Source organism: Xenopus laevis, chromosome 1L (assembly GCF_017654675.1).
Source record: "Xenopus laevis strain J_2021 chromosome 1L, Xenopus_laevis_v10.1, whole genome shotgun sequence".
Lineage (NCBI taxonomy): Eukaryota > Metazoa > Chordata > Amphibia > Anura > Pipidae > Xenopus > Xenopus laevis.
In genome coordinates this window covers 61,907,654-61,923,916 of record NC_054371.1, presented here as the reverse complement: position 1 = coordinate 61,923,916, position 16,263 = coordinate 61,907,654, and the positions used below count along the sequence as shown (strand labels likewise).

The 16,263-nt window shown below is 37.4% G+C and overlaps 1 protein-coding gene across 1 annotated transcript in view; it reads right to left on the bottom strand.

Moving 5' to 3' along the window:
- The window catches only part of znf827.L (zinc finger protein 827 L homeolog), a 127,151-nt gene that overhangs the window by 74,290 nt on the left and 36,598 nt on the right, over positions 1 to 16,263 (bottom strand). The window contains exons 2-4 of the mRNA XM_018231536.2: positions 6,900 to 7,910; positions 5,065 to 5,237; positions 1,860 to 2,313 (exon numbers count right to left, since the gene is read on the bottom strand). Coding sequence (XP_018087025.1) covers positions 1,860 to 2,313; positions 5,065 to 5,237; positions 6,900 to 7,910 — 1,638 coding nt within the window. The remainder of the gene's footprint in view (positions 1 to 1,859; positions 2,314 to 5,064; positions 5,238 to 6,899; positions 7,911 to 16,263) is intronic.

The following is a 16,263-nucleotide window of genomic DNA, read 5'->3' as shown; positions in this document are numbered from 1 at the left end:
ATCCTTCGAACCGAACGATTCGAAGGATTTAAATCCAACGATCGAAGGAATATCCTTCGATCAAAAAAAGTTAGGCAAGCCTATGGGGACCTTCCCCATAGGCTAACTAGACTTTGGTAGCTTTTAGCTGCCGAAGTAGGGGGTCGAAGTATTTTTAAAGAGACAGTACTTCGACTATCGAATGGTCGAATAGTCGAACGATTTTTAATTCGAATCCTTCGATTCGTAGTCGTAGTCGAAGGTCGAAGTAGCCCAAAAAATACTTCGAAATTCGAAGTTTTTTTACTTCGAATCCTTCACTCGAATTTAGTGAATCGGCCCCTTAAAGTACTAAGATATAAGACCACAAGTGAATAAGTACAGATAAGTTCCAGTCCTCATTCCTATTAAAACATTTGTTAAAGACCACTCACATATAAGGTGTAATGCACTTTTTACTATAATTTACAAAGGACACTCACATTTACTTAGCTCGAGTGAAGGATTAGAATGAAAAATACTTTGAATTTCGTAGTATTTTTTTGGCTACTTCGACCAACGTTTTGAACTAAAAATCGTTCGACTATTCGACCATTCGATACTCGAAGTACTGTCTCTTAAAAAATAACTTCGACCAACTACTTCGCCACCTAAAACCTACCGAGCACCAATGTTAGCCTATGGGGAAGGTCCCCATAGGCTTTCTAGGCAATTTGTGATCGAAAGAAAATCGTTCGATCGATGGATTAAAATCCTTCGATTCAAAGTATTTAATGAACGATTTTTCCTTTGTTCGATCGAACGAATTGCTGTAAATCCTTCAACTTCCATATTCGAAGTCGAAGGATTTAACTTCGATGGTCGAATATCGAGGGTTAATTAACCCTCGATATTCGACCCATAGTAAATGTGCCCCTTAATGACTTTTTCATAAAGCACAAATTTAAAGGACTCATCCAGCAAAGCTTACCTTTACTATAGAGAAACTGTATATTGACCTCACTGTTCTTAAGAACCAGGTTCTTAAGGCCAGGTTTTGTTGTCTTGTTTTATTTATGAAGTCCATTTACAGACATACTTTATCTATTGTGTAGTAGCCAATTACAGGCATTCCCTGGTTTGGATATGATATCAAGGTACGCATGGTTGACTGTCAGTTGCAGGACATAATATCAGGTCATTGAGTGTTCTTGTATAAAATGCCCCAAACTGCTCTGAGAATGCTTGAAATATTTTTAAAAATATAACCTGGAGAAATTCTGTAGACAAACGTCAACCCAACATGTTCCTTTTAAATATTGTATTACTGTACACTATGTACTATACTATAATCTAAGATCACATTATATAATTGCTGAATATGTCAATGGGAGAGGTCCAGTGAGCAATTTGGAGATGTTTGCAACCTTCCTGACATTCAAGTTTTTCGGAGAAAAAACTCAAATCAAGTTTAATCGAATTCGATTTGAATTTGTTTCTAGTTTTCGACTCTGTAAAATTAGTCCAAATTTTACATATTTGATTTTATTAATAACTAGTCGAATATTCAAATTTCGAGTCTAATCGAATTCATGTGAGTTAAAAAAAAAAAACTCACATGAATTCTAAATTCGACCCTTGATAAATGTGTCCCTTTAAAATAAATGTCAGCCTTAAAAATGATAATTACCATACATGTGTGCATATTTTTATTTATACAGTGCTACTTATGGAAACGATTTCCGAAGCTGTTTTAAACATAATTCCAGGCATTTATAAGTAAAATGTACATGGTCTGTCATTAATATTCTGAACTTATAACATTTAAACACCTGCATGCAAGTAGCAGTGAAATATTGCAGAAGTACACTGAGGTTATAAGCTAATGAAATGTTGCATACCTGATAACTTCATCAGAAAATCCGAAGCCATCTTTACAGAGATGTCTTGACTGAAAAGTGATGAAGGGCAACCTACAAAATCTAAAGATTCTTTCATTGTTGTACTGCTGTTACTGTTAGGTCTGTCATTAAAAGGAATGACAGGGCAGCCATTGTCTTTAGGTTCTTCTTTAATAGGTAGTGCACTGATGGCTATAGAGTTCATCTGGTTTAAGGTCTCTGGAAGAAGAATTGCTTGTGCAGGTGAAGCACTCCCTTCGTCCTGGCTTGCCAAAGAATTTTTAAAAGGTACTGGTTTAATGTCAGTTTCACTGGGCTCTTCCTTTACTTTGGCCTCTGCCCGCAGAAAGTGCTGGTGACAGCGCATATGAAGTTTCAGGCTGAAATGGCGGGATGAGGTGAAAGGGCAGAGTTGGCACTGAAAGGTTTCCCCTCGGTCCTGGTGCTGGTGGACCTGTAAAATTCAAAAGGTTTCAGAACTCAATCCACTCTACAAATTGGAATTTGTATATTGTATAACTAAGAGATGCAATCAGAGACTAAAATTGAACCATACGGAGTGGAGGGATTTATGACCAGGTTTTGCTGTCTTGTTTTGTTTATGATGTCCGTTTTAATAATACAGTAGATCTATAAAGCTATCCAGCTCATTAGAACCCTCCTATAGCTACTTAGAAGCTTATCTGACAACATATTATGGTGATGCTAAGCTACAAACTACTACTCATAGAAATGGGGTAATAGAATAGCATGGAAAATATAGAAACCTTTTACCCTCTACTCTTCTATGAAGGACTACTACTATGTCCTGGAACATTGTTGGTAGTATTTGCTTCAATTTATACATTTGGACATGGCTAAATAGAGATGCTAAATGTGACACAATAAAAGTAATCACAGACTGTTCAATAACTTTTTATTCATTAAGATTTACTGTATTCCTGCCTACAAACCCAAAACACATTTATTGCTCACAAATGCGCACTGCTAACCACAAGGCAAATTTGTTCAGGCTACAAACCACCCCATTTACCACCATTACCCTAATATTCCAGAAGAGAAACTAATGGGTATTTGTCTAAAGAAAAAATCCAGTTTGCAACCTTTTATGGGTTAAACTAATGCCTACACTGTAATCACATTTAAATATGGATGGGGATAGTGTGGCTGTAACCTTCATAGTTGCTGGTTAAGTTACCTTAACCCAAGGAAAGCTCTCTCAAAGTCAACACATGGAGTCACCTGCAATGCTTTTAATTGTGCTTAAAAGTTACCACAGCTAAGAGTTTTGCATATTTACCTGCTACATAAATTTTGTTGACAAAATAGTATTTCTTGCAAAAGGGGGGAGGGTTGCGGGAGCACTCCAAGGCTAAGTAAAAAGATATTTAAATACAATGGAAGTGCTACTGATCTGGCAAAATTAACTACAAACTTAGAGATCAATGCACATTCCCTGGTCCAATCTCATAAGTAATCCAGCATCTATGTATCTATCTATGCATGTATTAACAAAAACAGGGGTTTTTAGTTACAAAGTTTTGATTATAAAATTGGTAAGCCACCATACCACGTCAAGGTAAACCACATATGGTGGTCCCTAACTATTTACCTCCTGTGGCTTACCAATTTTATGATCATAACTTTGTGCATTGATCAAACCCCTTTTTCAAAATAATATTTCTTAAAAAAATTACAGAAGATGTTCTATGTTGATTAAATTATATACTGTATATAGGGGCACATTTACTTGTGTGAATTCTTTGGAAGTCTCCGCCATAGTACGTCAGGTGTTATTCAGTGGCGAAAGCGGGTATTCATCAAAATACGAAATTACGTTTTAATCTGTGGTGTAATTCCGTCAGTGATGATTCATTGGTGCAAAAATGTCATAAAATTTTTTCTCTAATGTTACTTCCTTCCTAGTGAAACGTTGTTAACTTACTTATGCTTATGTCAATTTAAATTCAGTGAGTATATAAAGGTCATATGTATGTTTTTATTAATGATGTTAGTGAAATTGGCCACTTCTAAAACCCTAAAACAAATGTGGCAAGAGCTTCAAATGTTTAATAAAGGGTAAATAAGATATGTTTAACAGTTACAACTTGTAAACATAATCCCACTTTAAATATGACAAAACACCAGCGTTTTGATTTTGCTTATGACTTTTTTTTGGAATACAGGATATGATGCCACTGACATAATGTTGAGGATGTGGCTTCATCGTATAATTTCACCAGTCAGAACCTGGTGAAATAGTTTTTGGTGAAAAGGGTAACAAATTGAAATAAGGGGACAACTGGTGAAATGTATCAAAAGTTCTCCAACAACAAGGTATTTTGCTAGCAAAGTGTTACTCGACTTTAAGTAAGTAGGTGATGTTGCTGCGAATTGTCTTTTTAGTGAAAATTTGTCAAAAAAACACAATTTGCTTTTTGATAAATGTGCCCCATGTTGCCATGTTAATTTGAAGAGGGCACCCTTTACTTGGATCTGGTGCACACAATGCAAAAAAGCACAATATACATTTTCATGTGGAATAAGTGTGGTTGGGTATGCTAGATGGATCAAATAGCCTGGCTTGATCATCACCTTTTCCTGTCTATACAAAAGGAATGTTATATGGGGGGGGGTAATCTAAAAATCCTAACTTGGAGTACAAACAGTGCACTTATATTGGGGCAAATAACATTTGCGACCTGATGAAATAGCCTCAGAAACTGAACCCTGTATAGATGTCAAGTTCAGCAAAAAATGTTCTGCATTTTACACTGAAGGTCAGGCAGAGTGGCCTACATTAAGTTGATTGCACAACCATCACTATAGTAGGTCATGGGTGGATCTAGATATAATAAAGGGGCAAACATTCCTACCACTGACACTTAGATCCTCTCATTTCCCCCAATGGATGAATCTCTAAGCAAATAGTCATATGTGGCCAGCTTTACTGTACATTTAAATCTAAGGAAAAACATTTTGATTTTTAGTTTACTAACATGCACATAAACTTAAACCTAGCTTTTAATGTTCATTACATGGAACTAAACTTTAACACTGCATTGCTAAGAAGGCACAACTGGTAGGTAAAATATAGCATTCCTCCTAGCTAGTAAAAGCAATGCAGATGTGCAGTATGATTCCCTCTTTCATGGACATACAAATGTAAGAGTTTTGCCTCAGCTCTGGATGGCACTGCACTTACCTTCATGTGAGATTTAAGATTGTCCTTGCGAGCACAACGAAATGGACATAGTGGACACTGATGACTTTTTAAACCTGTGTGAATCACCATGTGCCTTTTCCAGTAACTCTTCCTTTTTATTACCAATCCACAAATAGGACACTGGAATGGTTTCCCGACTTCTTCTTCTGGAGCTTCGCAAATATTATAAAAATAGATGCAAAAAAATGCACAATTATGTTTCAGATAAATCAATATTATGTCTTATGCAGATACAAGAGTATCACAACAATATCTACAAGTGTTTGATTAACATATAGGAGTGGCCAGCAGTGTTGTATTTCTGTCTGTTGCTTCCCTAGTCACCAGACCTCTGACTGACAACACCTTGAATATTCAACAATCACAAGTGGAAGAGCTACTGGGTATTTCTTTTAATACATAGGCACTCGTAGGTCACCTCTTAAAGCTTTTAGCCTAGGCATGGGCTTACGGGTGCCGATATATAAATACTGCAATGATGGTCAATCAATATTACAATCTCCTGTCCTCCAGCTTCTGTTCATCTGTTCAGTTAATGTGCTCAAAGTTGTAGGTACTAGGTGGAGAATGGCATTTTTGACATATCTGCTTTAATACAATCTTATTGACAGAGGGGGTGATTTACACAGGTGCTATATTTTACAAATTGCCTGCACCAACCAATGAGAAATTCATTTGGAATAGTCTACTACAAATGAAACAGGCAGAAGCAAAGACCTGACTGGTTGCTAATGGCAACTACACTTGTGCAAGTTTGCTGCTATACTAGCAAAAGAAGTGGAGTGGTGGTTAATAGTAAATATGCCTCTATGCCCGCTGTTTTGCCAGTGAACTCTCAGCCCTTTGAGTGCCTCTGCAACTGTATAGTTAAAAGTCAGTATGTGCATAATGGTGCTTACGTTGTACGTCTGGGAGACATTAAGAATGAATAACATTGTACTCCGATTTGCAAGCAAGATTTTGCAGGAGATTAATTTATCTTATGATGTGTCTAGAATACATATTCAGCAGGGCACCCTTATTACGAACACATTAAACTGGGATGAATACATCACATAACAGAAACATGTTGTATGTTACTCACGTTATATCTCAGTGTTCCTGTAAAAATGGTGATTGCAGGTAAACACTTAAAATGCTGGAAAACTAACATTCACAGAGGATAAACTGTGTTTTTTAATGTAAAATTGGTAAAGACTATGATGTAAAACTTGGGAAGACCAATTTAAAATCCGGAAAATGCTCCCAATGAAATGCATTAGAACATTATGTAAAATAAGGGGCCAGGGTTTGACCGCAGGTAATATAGATATGAAGGCCAGAAATGATGCAAACTTATTACTGCTCATTGTATAAATCACCAGTGAATGTTGGGTTGATCTTGAAACACTGCAGCCACCAAGGAGATAAAGAGGAATAGCTATAGAGGAGTCCAGTCATGCAATACCACATACAGTACTACATCTCTTACCCACTTAATTCTGATCTTGCCCACTCACACACCTTATGTCTTATTCCCTTCCCTTTAGAAGCTCTTTTTGCACAGGGCCTTGCTCACCTTTTGTACCGGTTTTGATTGTGATGTATGTAAGTCCATATATTCTATGTATGTACTGTAATGTAGGTTGAATCTGTGTTTTCTCCAGCACAGGAGCTATGATATCAGATTTTTTAGACATGGTGCTGATTGGATGAACAGATTAATTCAAAAACGTTAAGGGTAATTTAATTCTCTGACAGTAAAGACTGATTATCATTGTGGCCATTGCAAGTTGACAGTATAGTGTTTATTACTAGTGTTTATTAGTTTGTACCTTGGTTTCCAGGTTTTGAAGGCCTTCCTTTAGGTGAAGGGAGTAACAGCAGTTCCAAAGATTGTGTTGAAGTTACCTGTTCTTGATTTTCTTCAGGCAATGGTAAAGGGTCTTCTGATATAAGGGGCTTTTTTTTCTCAGCAAGTATACTACCAGCAGCACGAGCGGCAACTTCCTTAAGCAAAGCAGCAGAAGAGGTCATGGAAGCCAAAGAAAGGAATGGACCAGCTGGAGAATGACGCTCCTGACCTGCTGCCATGCCCCTTTCACTAACTTTCTTTGATAATGCTGCTAAAGTGGAGCTTGCAGACTGAGAACTAAATGGAGACGTAAATGATTCAAACTTTAGACTTTCACCAGTCCTTAACTGTGACTGATCCTGAAGAACAGCATTAGCAGCAGCTTTAAGTTTTAGGATAGCAGAGTCAGGTGACAAGCCACATGTGTTATTTGAATTTTGTAGCCATTTGTCCTGACTCCATATAAACCTGTTGGTTGAAACTCCCCCATACTGCTCACTGTGCTCCTGCTTTTCGGCAAGCTTTCTTGCAAGGACACTCAACTGCTTTGCATGGTGAGAAGAGGGAGAAAATTGGAGGTTTGTAGAAGTATTAAGTGAAGAGTCATCTCTGCCATTTGTAGCAGCTTCTGTAACAAGCTGCACTGAACCAGCCTCAAGGAGACGTCTCAGATTACTACTTAATGGCTTGTGTGCGCCAATTTGCTCATCCTCATCCATGGAGGATGCAGATGTTGACAAGAGCTCCTTACACTGTGTGGCATCCTTAAAAAATTCACTTTCCAGAATTCCCAAATCCGTGCTTAAACTTGGAGTTGCGCTTCCGAGAGAAGTATCAGGAGAAGTGGGGGATTCTTGTCCTCTGTCATCAGGTAATAGTTTATAATTCTCTTGAATATCTCCATAGGAAGCTTCTGATGGGGTCCCAGAATTTGTTCCAAACCAGTCTTCCTCACTTGCTTCTCCTTCCACCTCGGCTTGTCGAGTACCATCTATGAGGAACATAAATAGAAATACAATTTATTGTGTTTTCATCCAGTCATTTTGTATAGTAATTTTTTGTTTAAAGTGTATGAAATACAAACTGATATGGCATAAGAAGTCTGACAAAACTGCATTTGGTCTACTGGGTATCTGCAATGAATAAATTATGTTGCTTTAGAATTCAAAAGACTAACCCCAGGAACAGATCATCAGGCAGTTGCTTATGTCTACTTAAGGTGAATTATAGTTAATAAACTTACTAGCTAATTAGATAAAAGACATATTACAATGAATTAGCAGAATCCCATGTTAAAAGAACTTGAAATAATTACAGAGCTTGACATTTTTCCTCAGGTTTTCAGAATAAACATTTAATGGCTTGAATGCCCAGAAGACAATATTATCTGTGCTATTCAAGAGCTCTAAATGAGTGCCCTGGTCAATTTACAAAATGTGATGGTGATCCTCAGAGAGATTAAACTTTGAGAAGTTTCATTCTCTAAAATGCTTACTGGTCCTTTGGAATAATTTACAATGTGTGCTGTTATCATTGTATTCCAGTATTACTATAGTGTTGTTATATGCAGAATAACTTACATTTATATATTTCATATGTCTGTAGTTAATACATGCATTGAACTTGTCCAAAGTCTTGGTTAATCAATTTTAAATTAAAGGAGAAGGAAAGGTTAAAACTAAGTAAGCCTTATCAGAAAGGTCCATCTAAATATACCAGTAAACCCCCAAAGTAGTGCTGCTCTGAGTCCCCTGTCAAAAAAAACACTGCATTTCTTTCCTTCTATTGTGTACTCATGGGCTTCTGTATCAGACTTCCTGCCTTCAGCTTAAACCTCATTGCCCTGGGCAAGAGCATGCTCAGTTTGCTCCTCTTTCCCACCCCCTCCCTTCTCTACTGTAATCTGAGCCCAGAGCTGGGAGAGACTCAAGCAGGAAGTGATGTCACACCATGTTAATACTGCAGCTCCTATCCTAAACAAACAGAGAGTTTCTAGAGCTTTTTACTCAGGTATGGTAAAACATTCTACAGAATAAATATAACATTCTAGCTTGCACTATTGCAGCTAATCTATTGGCAATAAAATGCCTCTGTAGCTTTCCTTCTCCTTTAATGGCACATAGTTGTATTTGGTTGCCTCTGTCCTTTAAAGGAGAATGGTGGTGATGACGATGCCCATTCCAGCAGGCAGCTGTTTCTTGGGAACATGCTGTCCTGTGTTATACTGCATTCCCATTACACAACTTTATCTCAGAAACCCAGACTCAACGGTTTGAAGTGGTATCTGTTAACTTCCAATTCAGTGTTAAGTGTGGTAATGTTTTTCAGAATATGGAGTAAGTTATGCATTATAATAAACTCCCCAAAGCCTTTTAGAATAACCCTTATAATATTTATTTCATTCTGATAATCTCCATGTAATTTAGTATGGGGCTTGGCCTTGCTGCCAAAAGGGAGCATTGTCAGATGCCAAAGGAGTATGGTTGCTGCCTGGTTAATCAGTATTTACATGGCCCAGCCAGTAAATCACCAGCAAGGGTCGGCATTTGAGCAAAAATTGCTAAACTGCAAAAGAAGATGTACGGGCAACTTGCCTGTATTTATTAAGAGGCCTGGATAAATCAATTACGTAATACCCATTATGGGATACTATAATCGATACAAGAAATGTTAACAAGAGATACGGACCTGTATGTTTACAATTATTGGTATTACACTTATTAACAATTAATCACCTATTTCACTTCCTAAAACACATGTAATATTGTGATAATAAGTTATACAACCTATATTGTGATAATAAATTATACAACCATCATATTAAAATTATTCTGCACAAATACATATTAAAATGCAGTATAATAATTTAGAAATCAATTCTCTTTATTGCAAACATCAGTGCATAAGTGCAATTATAAAATACCTCAGACCCCCAAGTTAAAAACTCCTCCATAGCGATGTAAGAAACGTACTGTTCATGCCCTCAGATATTATGGTTCACAATTTAAATATCCATTATGACACCAATCTCAATAATTTAGTGGTTAAATTGCACTTTTTTCATCCACACTATCAATTCCAAAAATCTTTATAACTTGGGTCTACTTGTGCTTTAATATGTTCAGGCGCACCAGCAGAGAAGCTTCTTTACCAAAGCTGAAGCAAAGACAGTTGCCCATTTATAATAGATTATCTTTCTTCCTTAGCTGTTTAAATATTCTTTTTTTTAACAACGCTGCTTACTGTATTTTCATGTTCCACTGAGGCCTTGGCCCTTTAGAGACGAGTGGCATTGTAGTTAATTTCTAATATAATTCGGAACTGCTGATTTGAGAACACTGGATAAAGAAAGTGGAAGTGAGATATAAAATGTGATAAACCTTGTGTGACATTGCCAAGGCAGTGAACTCCAAGAAAAAATAATTAGATGTTGCTTTTTACTTTTAAAATACTGTATAAAATTTAGCAATGCCCAGCAAAAACACCGGATGGCAGTTTAACTTGCTAGTTAAATGAAAAACATAGATAAGTCACTAGTATTGAAAAAGAAATATATCCATGAGAAAAAAATCTAAAAGGCCCTTGGCTCAAAGGTTTTTATAACTACTGCAGTCTGTCAGCTAAAATGACCATAGGCCTATATGAGTGTTCCTCCACTGAACATTTTGTAGCATAAGCAGACCTCCAAGCTGCTCTATACCTTGTAAAAACATTACCATTTGTTGCAACAATTCAAATCCCACCAACGCTCCTCATGAAACTCATGGAAGATGTAACATGTCTTGAATCTAAGTTCCACCGCTGTGGATGAAAGTTTGTCACTGTCTGAATCCCTCCTCAATTTAGCAGGTACTGAATTGTTTAGTATGCCTTGCCAGTCTGCATGATTATTTGTGAGTGGGGATGTCACATATTTATCTGCATATTGGATGTAATGATGCATGGAAATAAGATCAGAATTCTTTATTATAAAGTCTAGTAATGGCTTCCACATCCCTCTCTATATTACCTCCCTATATTACCTCTATGTTATATCCCAGCAAACAGAAAAGCAGGGCCTTTTTCCACTTAAGTTCAGATCAGCTCCCCAGATGCTACTTTTACACTGATCATCAGATTCTTGATACCTGCCAATAGCATACTTTTTAATTCCTTACAATGCTATGTGCTCCCCGAACAGCGTCATTTATAATTTTCCACTCTGACGAGCTTGCAGTTATGCCTGTGCACTTTTTCATCAATGTATTTCTAATGCAAAAACACATTTTTCCATCTCTGCAGCTGTCAATGCAAATGCAATGTGTTTTTACAGGCAAAATACTATACTGTTGCTGATGGGTTCTGTGAAATCACTACATGTCAAGAGAATGGAGCACACTATACTTTGATTAAACCTTCCCATCAGATCAGAACACATCTAGTTGATCTTTTGTTGTAAGCTCTTAGTGATATAAAGGGAAGAAAATGGGAGGAACAAGAGAAAGGGTTTTTTTTTCCTGTTACCCAGACAGCAGCCACATATGCACTTCAAAAGACTGTTTAGGTTAACAAGAAAAGCCAAGTATCACAGTTTTTCAAAACCACTTTATAGCTGCATTTTCAGATAAAAATACATGTGAAGAAAATCTTATTTCTTTTAATATTTCAATATAAATACATCAGGCCAGTCAAAACTCACTAATGGCTGGCTGTTATAAGCTGCATGGCAACAGTATATGTTTGTTGTTTACCTTGTTTTTTTTTTTTATAGGGCCATACCCATGCCAGCGGTGAGTAGTTGTATACCCTTTTCATAAAAGCAGGATTGGTGGCCCCTTGCTTTAATTAGAAATGCAATATATATTCATGTCTGCATTAAGGTCATGTACTACAGGGGGACCTGTTATCCAGAATGCTCTGGAGCTGGGGTTTTCCGGATAACAGCTCTTTCCTTAATTGGGATCTTCATACCTAAGTCAACTAGAAAATAAGGTAATCATTAAATAAACCCAATAGGCTGTTTTTGCTTCAATAAGGATTAATTATATCTTAGTTTGGATCAAGTACAAGGAACTGTTTTATTATTACAGAGAAAAAGCAAATCATGTTTTAAAAAATTGAATTATTTGGATAAAATGGAGTCTATGGGAGACTGCCTTCCTGTAATTCTGAGCTTTTTGGATAACTGGTTTCCAGATAATGGATCCTATACTTATACTGTTTTTTAAAGTTTCTTAAGACTCACTTTTTATATATTTTAATCTTATATTTTGACATTCACCCAGATGGAAACTATCAAGTTTGAAATCCTTCATACAGGCAAATATTTATTGGTCCATTATCTGCGTGTGCTGAAAATGGTTTGTTGCCCACCACAATTATTATATAATCAACTAAGTTTACTTTGCCAATGGACATGTTGCAAACCACATGGCTCTATTTGCAGTGTCCATGCCCCTAGCGTTACTTATTGCATTCATCACACAAAACTCAGGTAAAAATGTTTTACTTGTATGGGTAGGGAATCTATTATCCAGAATGCTTGGGACCTGGGGATTACCAGATAGGGGTTTTTCTCATAATTTGGCTATTACGGAAAAACTAGTCATAACATTAGGAGACCATACCATTATCAATACTTCTAGGCTACTAAAAAAATTAAGCAAAAAAACCTGTACCCCCCAACCCCACATAGACCCCCCTCCCCCAGCCTAACTGCCCCCCTCTGGTGAAATTCCCCTAACATTTTACTTACCCCTCGGCGCAGATTCAGGCATCAGAGTTCACCGCAGCCATCTACTGGGTCTTCGTGTCTTCTTCCGGTGGCAATTTCCGTCCATTTCAGTGCATGTGCAGTTGTCGCAAACCGATAAATTGCTCCAACTGCGCCGCTTTGCCGGTCTCCGTCTCAGCTTACCAAAGACCCAGAAGATGGCTGCATGGAACTCTGATCTGTGAATCTGCACCGAGTGGTACGTAAAAAATTAGGGGCATTTCCCCAGGGCAGCAGTTAGGCTGAGGGGAGGGGGGGTCTACATGCGGTGGGGGGTAGAGTTTTTTATGCTAAAGGGTTGAATTCTCCTTTAAACAGTAAAGAAACGCAATAGGATTGTTCTGCTACCAATATGGATTTATACAACTTAATTACTATAAAGTACAAAATACTGTTTTATTATTGCAGCAAAAAAGGAAATCATTTTTAAAATTTCAAATGTTATGCTTAAAATTTACAGTATAATAGAGTATATATAAAAAATATAATAAATAGCATTCCCATTAGTCAGAACCAGTGATGGGCGAATTTATTCGCCAGGAATGGATTTCTGCATTTCGATGCCCACGAATGTCTTTGGCGCGGAAAATTCGGCATGACAAAATAAATTGTCGAGCATATAAATTATTCAGACGCCCATGGACTTCAATGCATTTGAACAAACGAGTCACACGTATAAAAGTTGTCGCTCGTGTCAAAATTGTCATGCGTCAATATTATTATTTTGATGCCCATTAACTTCAATACGTTTGCCGTTTCGTAATTTTTTTCGCCGTTTTGCAAATTTTTTCGCTGTTTCTCAAGTTTTTAGGTGAAGTGAAAGGGGAAAGGTTCGCCCATCACCAGTCAGAACTATCTGGATGTCAGGTTTTGGTGATTCCATATATGTACTACAGTAATTCACTTAAAGTAATAGGTATTTTTAAGTGATGAACTGTACATAATACATGTACAGTCATGAAGCTCACCCAGCACTGATACCAAAACGTGTTTTGCACTGTACCTCTGCAAATTAAAAGAGATATACCTGTTTAATTGTAATCATTGTTATTATTATTATTATTGTTTTTTTAATGTGCATTTTGACGACCTTCAGTGCTTTGAAGATGTATACACATGCTTAGAAAATGATTCAGCCCAACTAAATAAAGAGGGGAAAAAATAAAATGATTCAGCCCATTATAGATTTCCTTTGGGAATGTTTAAGCATGACACTATAACAATCTCTTTGGTAAAATAGCAAATAATCGAAAGATGTTTAATTGTGAAGACCAACTCAGGTATCTGGACATGACAGGTGTGCTAGCAGTGATGCAGGTGCATAGACGGATAGACTTGGTTTTAAGGAGGTAAGAATATCCACCAAGCTACTGAAGAACAAGACAAAATGATCTGCTGAGCTATAAATCAATCTTGAAATTACACTTGCTGACTTAGATGTGAAAGTCATATTTAATGTACATCTCTTTCTGTATCTAGGCATCGAGCCGTACAATACATGAATCAGTTGGCTCTATAAATGACAGTTTAACTATTCCCCCAAAAGCGGAGGGTTTAAAGAAACACAATCAGCAGTTTTGATAAGAAGCGTCATGTTTTCCAAATGATTTTTCTAAATACCTTATATAATAAATAGTGCACTTACATAATAAATGCATTTTATGACGAAAAACAGGGTTAAAAGCAGAACAATGCGCACAAACAAATTGCTTCTGTGCCTCTTTTTTCATGCCACAACACATTTTACAACTCTCCTGCCTCTGTAAAAGTACTGTAGATTTGTTTTTTCTGTTATTTTTCTCTTACTCAGTTCTATTCCTACTGTAGGGATATATTTATCCCTGGAATAAAATTACAATGAATCACTCATCTGCCAAACTGAAGCAGACTAAGCAATTTATCCTGGGTTCTGTTTGCTACAGACACATTTCAATTGCAATCTCCAAATTAGCCATAGTGAACTACTTCAGGGGCATGGGGTGTGACCTGTCCCATTGGGGGTCTAGTTCCACTACTGTCAGCTAATACAGTGCTATCCCCTTTTAAATATTCATTCACTTTAATTGATAATAACAATGCTAATAGTGTGGCTGCATCCCAAAAACTTGGTTCTCTCAGAGCTTTTATGGGATGTCATCACATAGTCAGATCGCATCTTACAAAATGGATGTAGCTGCACACACTGTGCTGCATTTGCATCAGATAAGAAAGTTGGATAGACTATTGTTCCTTAAAGACTGTCAAATGTTAAATGAATGAAACAAGAAACCATCCGATTATCAGATTTAGCATTACAGCATAGAGAGTCAGACAATCTTGTGCCATCGCATGATGCGATTGGGTAGAGCAGATAAGTCTATTTGACCAAAGTATCTTGTGTATTGTGTGATGTACTAGCATAAATACATCAAGTTGCAAACGCAGAGGTCACAAACTCAGCTGGGAACAGCAAAGGGCTGTTGCTCTTCCACAGCTACTGAATAATTACTCTCAGCTTGTCTTGTGGTAGGTAGGAGTCAATGGCAATCATGGGCGTTATAACATAAGGAGGCACATTTATCAAAGGTCAAATTTCAAATTCGTGACAAACTTGAAGTATAGGATGGCACTTCTGGAAAAGGCTTTATTGTAGCAGTATGCTGTAATGCACCTAACGTGTTTCGGGATTATCCCCCTTAATCATAGGTCTCTGTGTGGGGATCCTATGGCAATTGCGCCGGCGCGCTTCCTATCTTATGCGCTGGCGTGATGACGTCATCACGCATGGCGCAAAATTCAAATTGTATATAAGGGGAATTCAGAGTCTGCACACTGCCCGTTGTTAGGTTCAATTAGCTTGTTCCTGGGTGTTATATTCCTTCTGAATCCTACTGATCTTTAGTGTATTGACCCTTGCCTGCCTGATTAAAGGAAAACTATACCCCCAAAATGAACACTTAAGCAACAGATAGTTCATATCATATAAAGTGGCATATTAAAGAATCTTACCAAACTGGAAAATATATTTAAGTAAATATTGCCCTTTTACATCTCTTGCCTTGAGCCACCATTTCGTGATGGTCTGTGTGCTGCCTCAGAGATCACCTGACCAGAAATACTTCAATTCGAACTGTAACAGGAAGAAGTGTGGAAGCAAAAGACACAACTCCGTCTGTTAATTGGCTCATGTGACCTAACATGGTATGGTTTGTTGGTATGTTTGTGAGTACAGTGAATCCTACGATCCCAGAGGGCGGCCCTTATTTTTTAAAATGGCAATTTTCTATTTATGATTACCCAATGGCACATACTACTAGAAAAGTATATTATTATGAAAATGGTTTATTTACATGAAGCAGGATTTTACATATGAGCTGTTTTATGCAATATCTTTTTATAGAGACCTACATTGTTTGGGGGGTATAGTTTTCCTTTAACTACTCTGACCTCTCCAATCCTGATCCTGCCTGTCTGTGACTATTCTGACCTCTCCAATCCTGATTCCTTGCCTGTCCCCTGGCTATTCTACATTCTCCAATCCTGATTCTGGCCTGTCTGACGATTCTCTGCTTGTGCTGGCCTGGCCTGCCTGTTCCTGGTGGTGTTCTTCCTT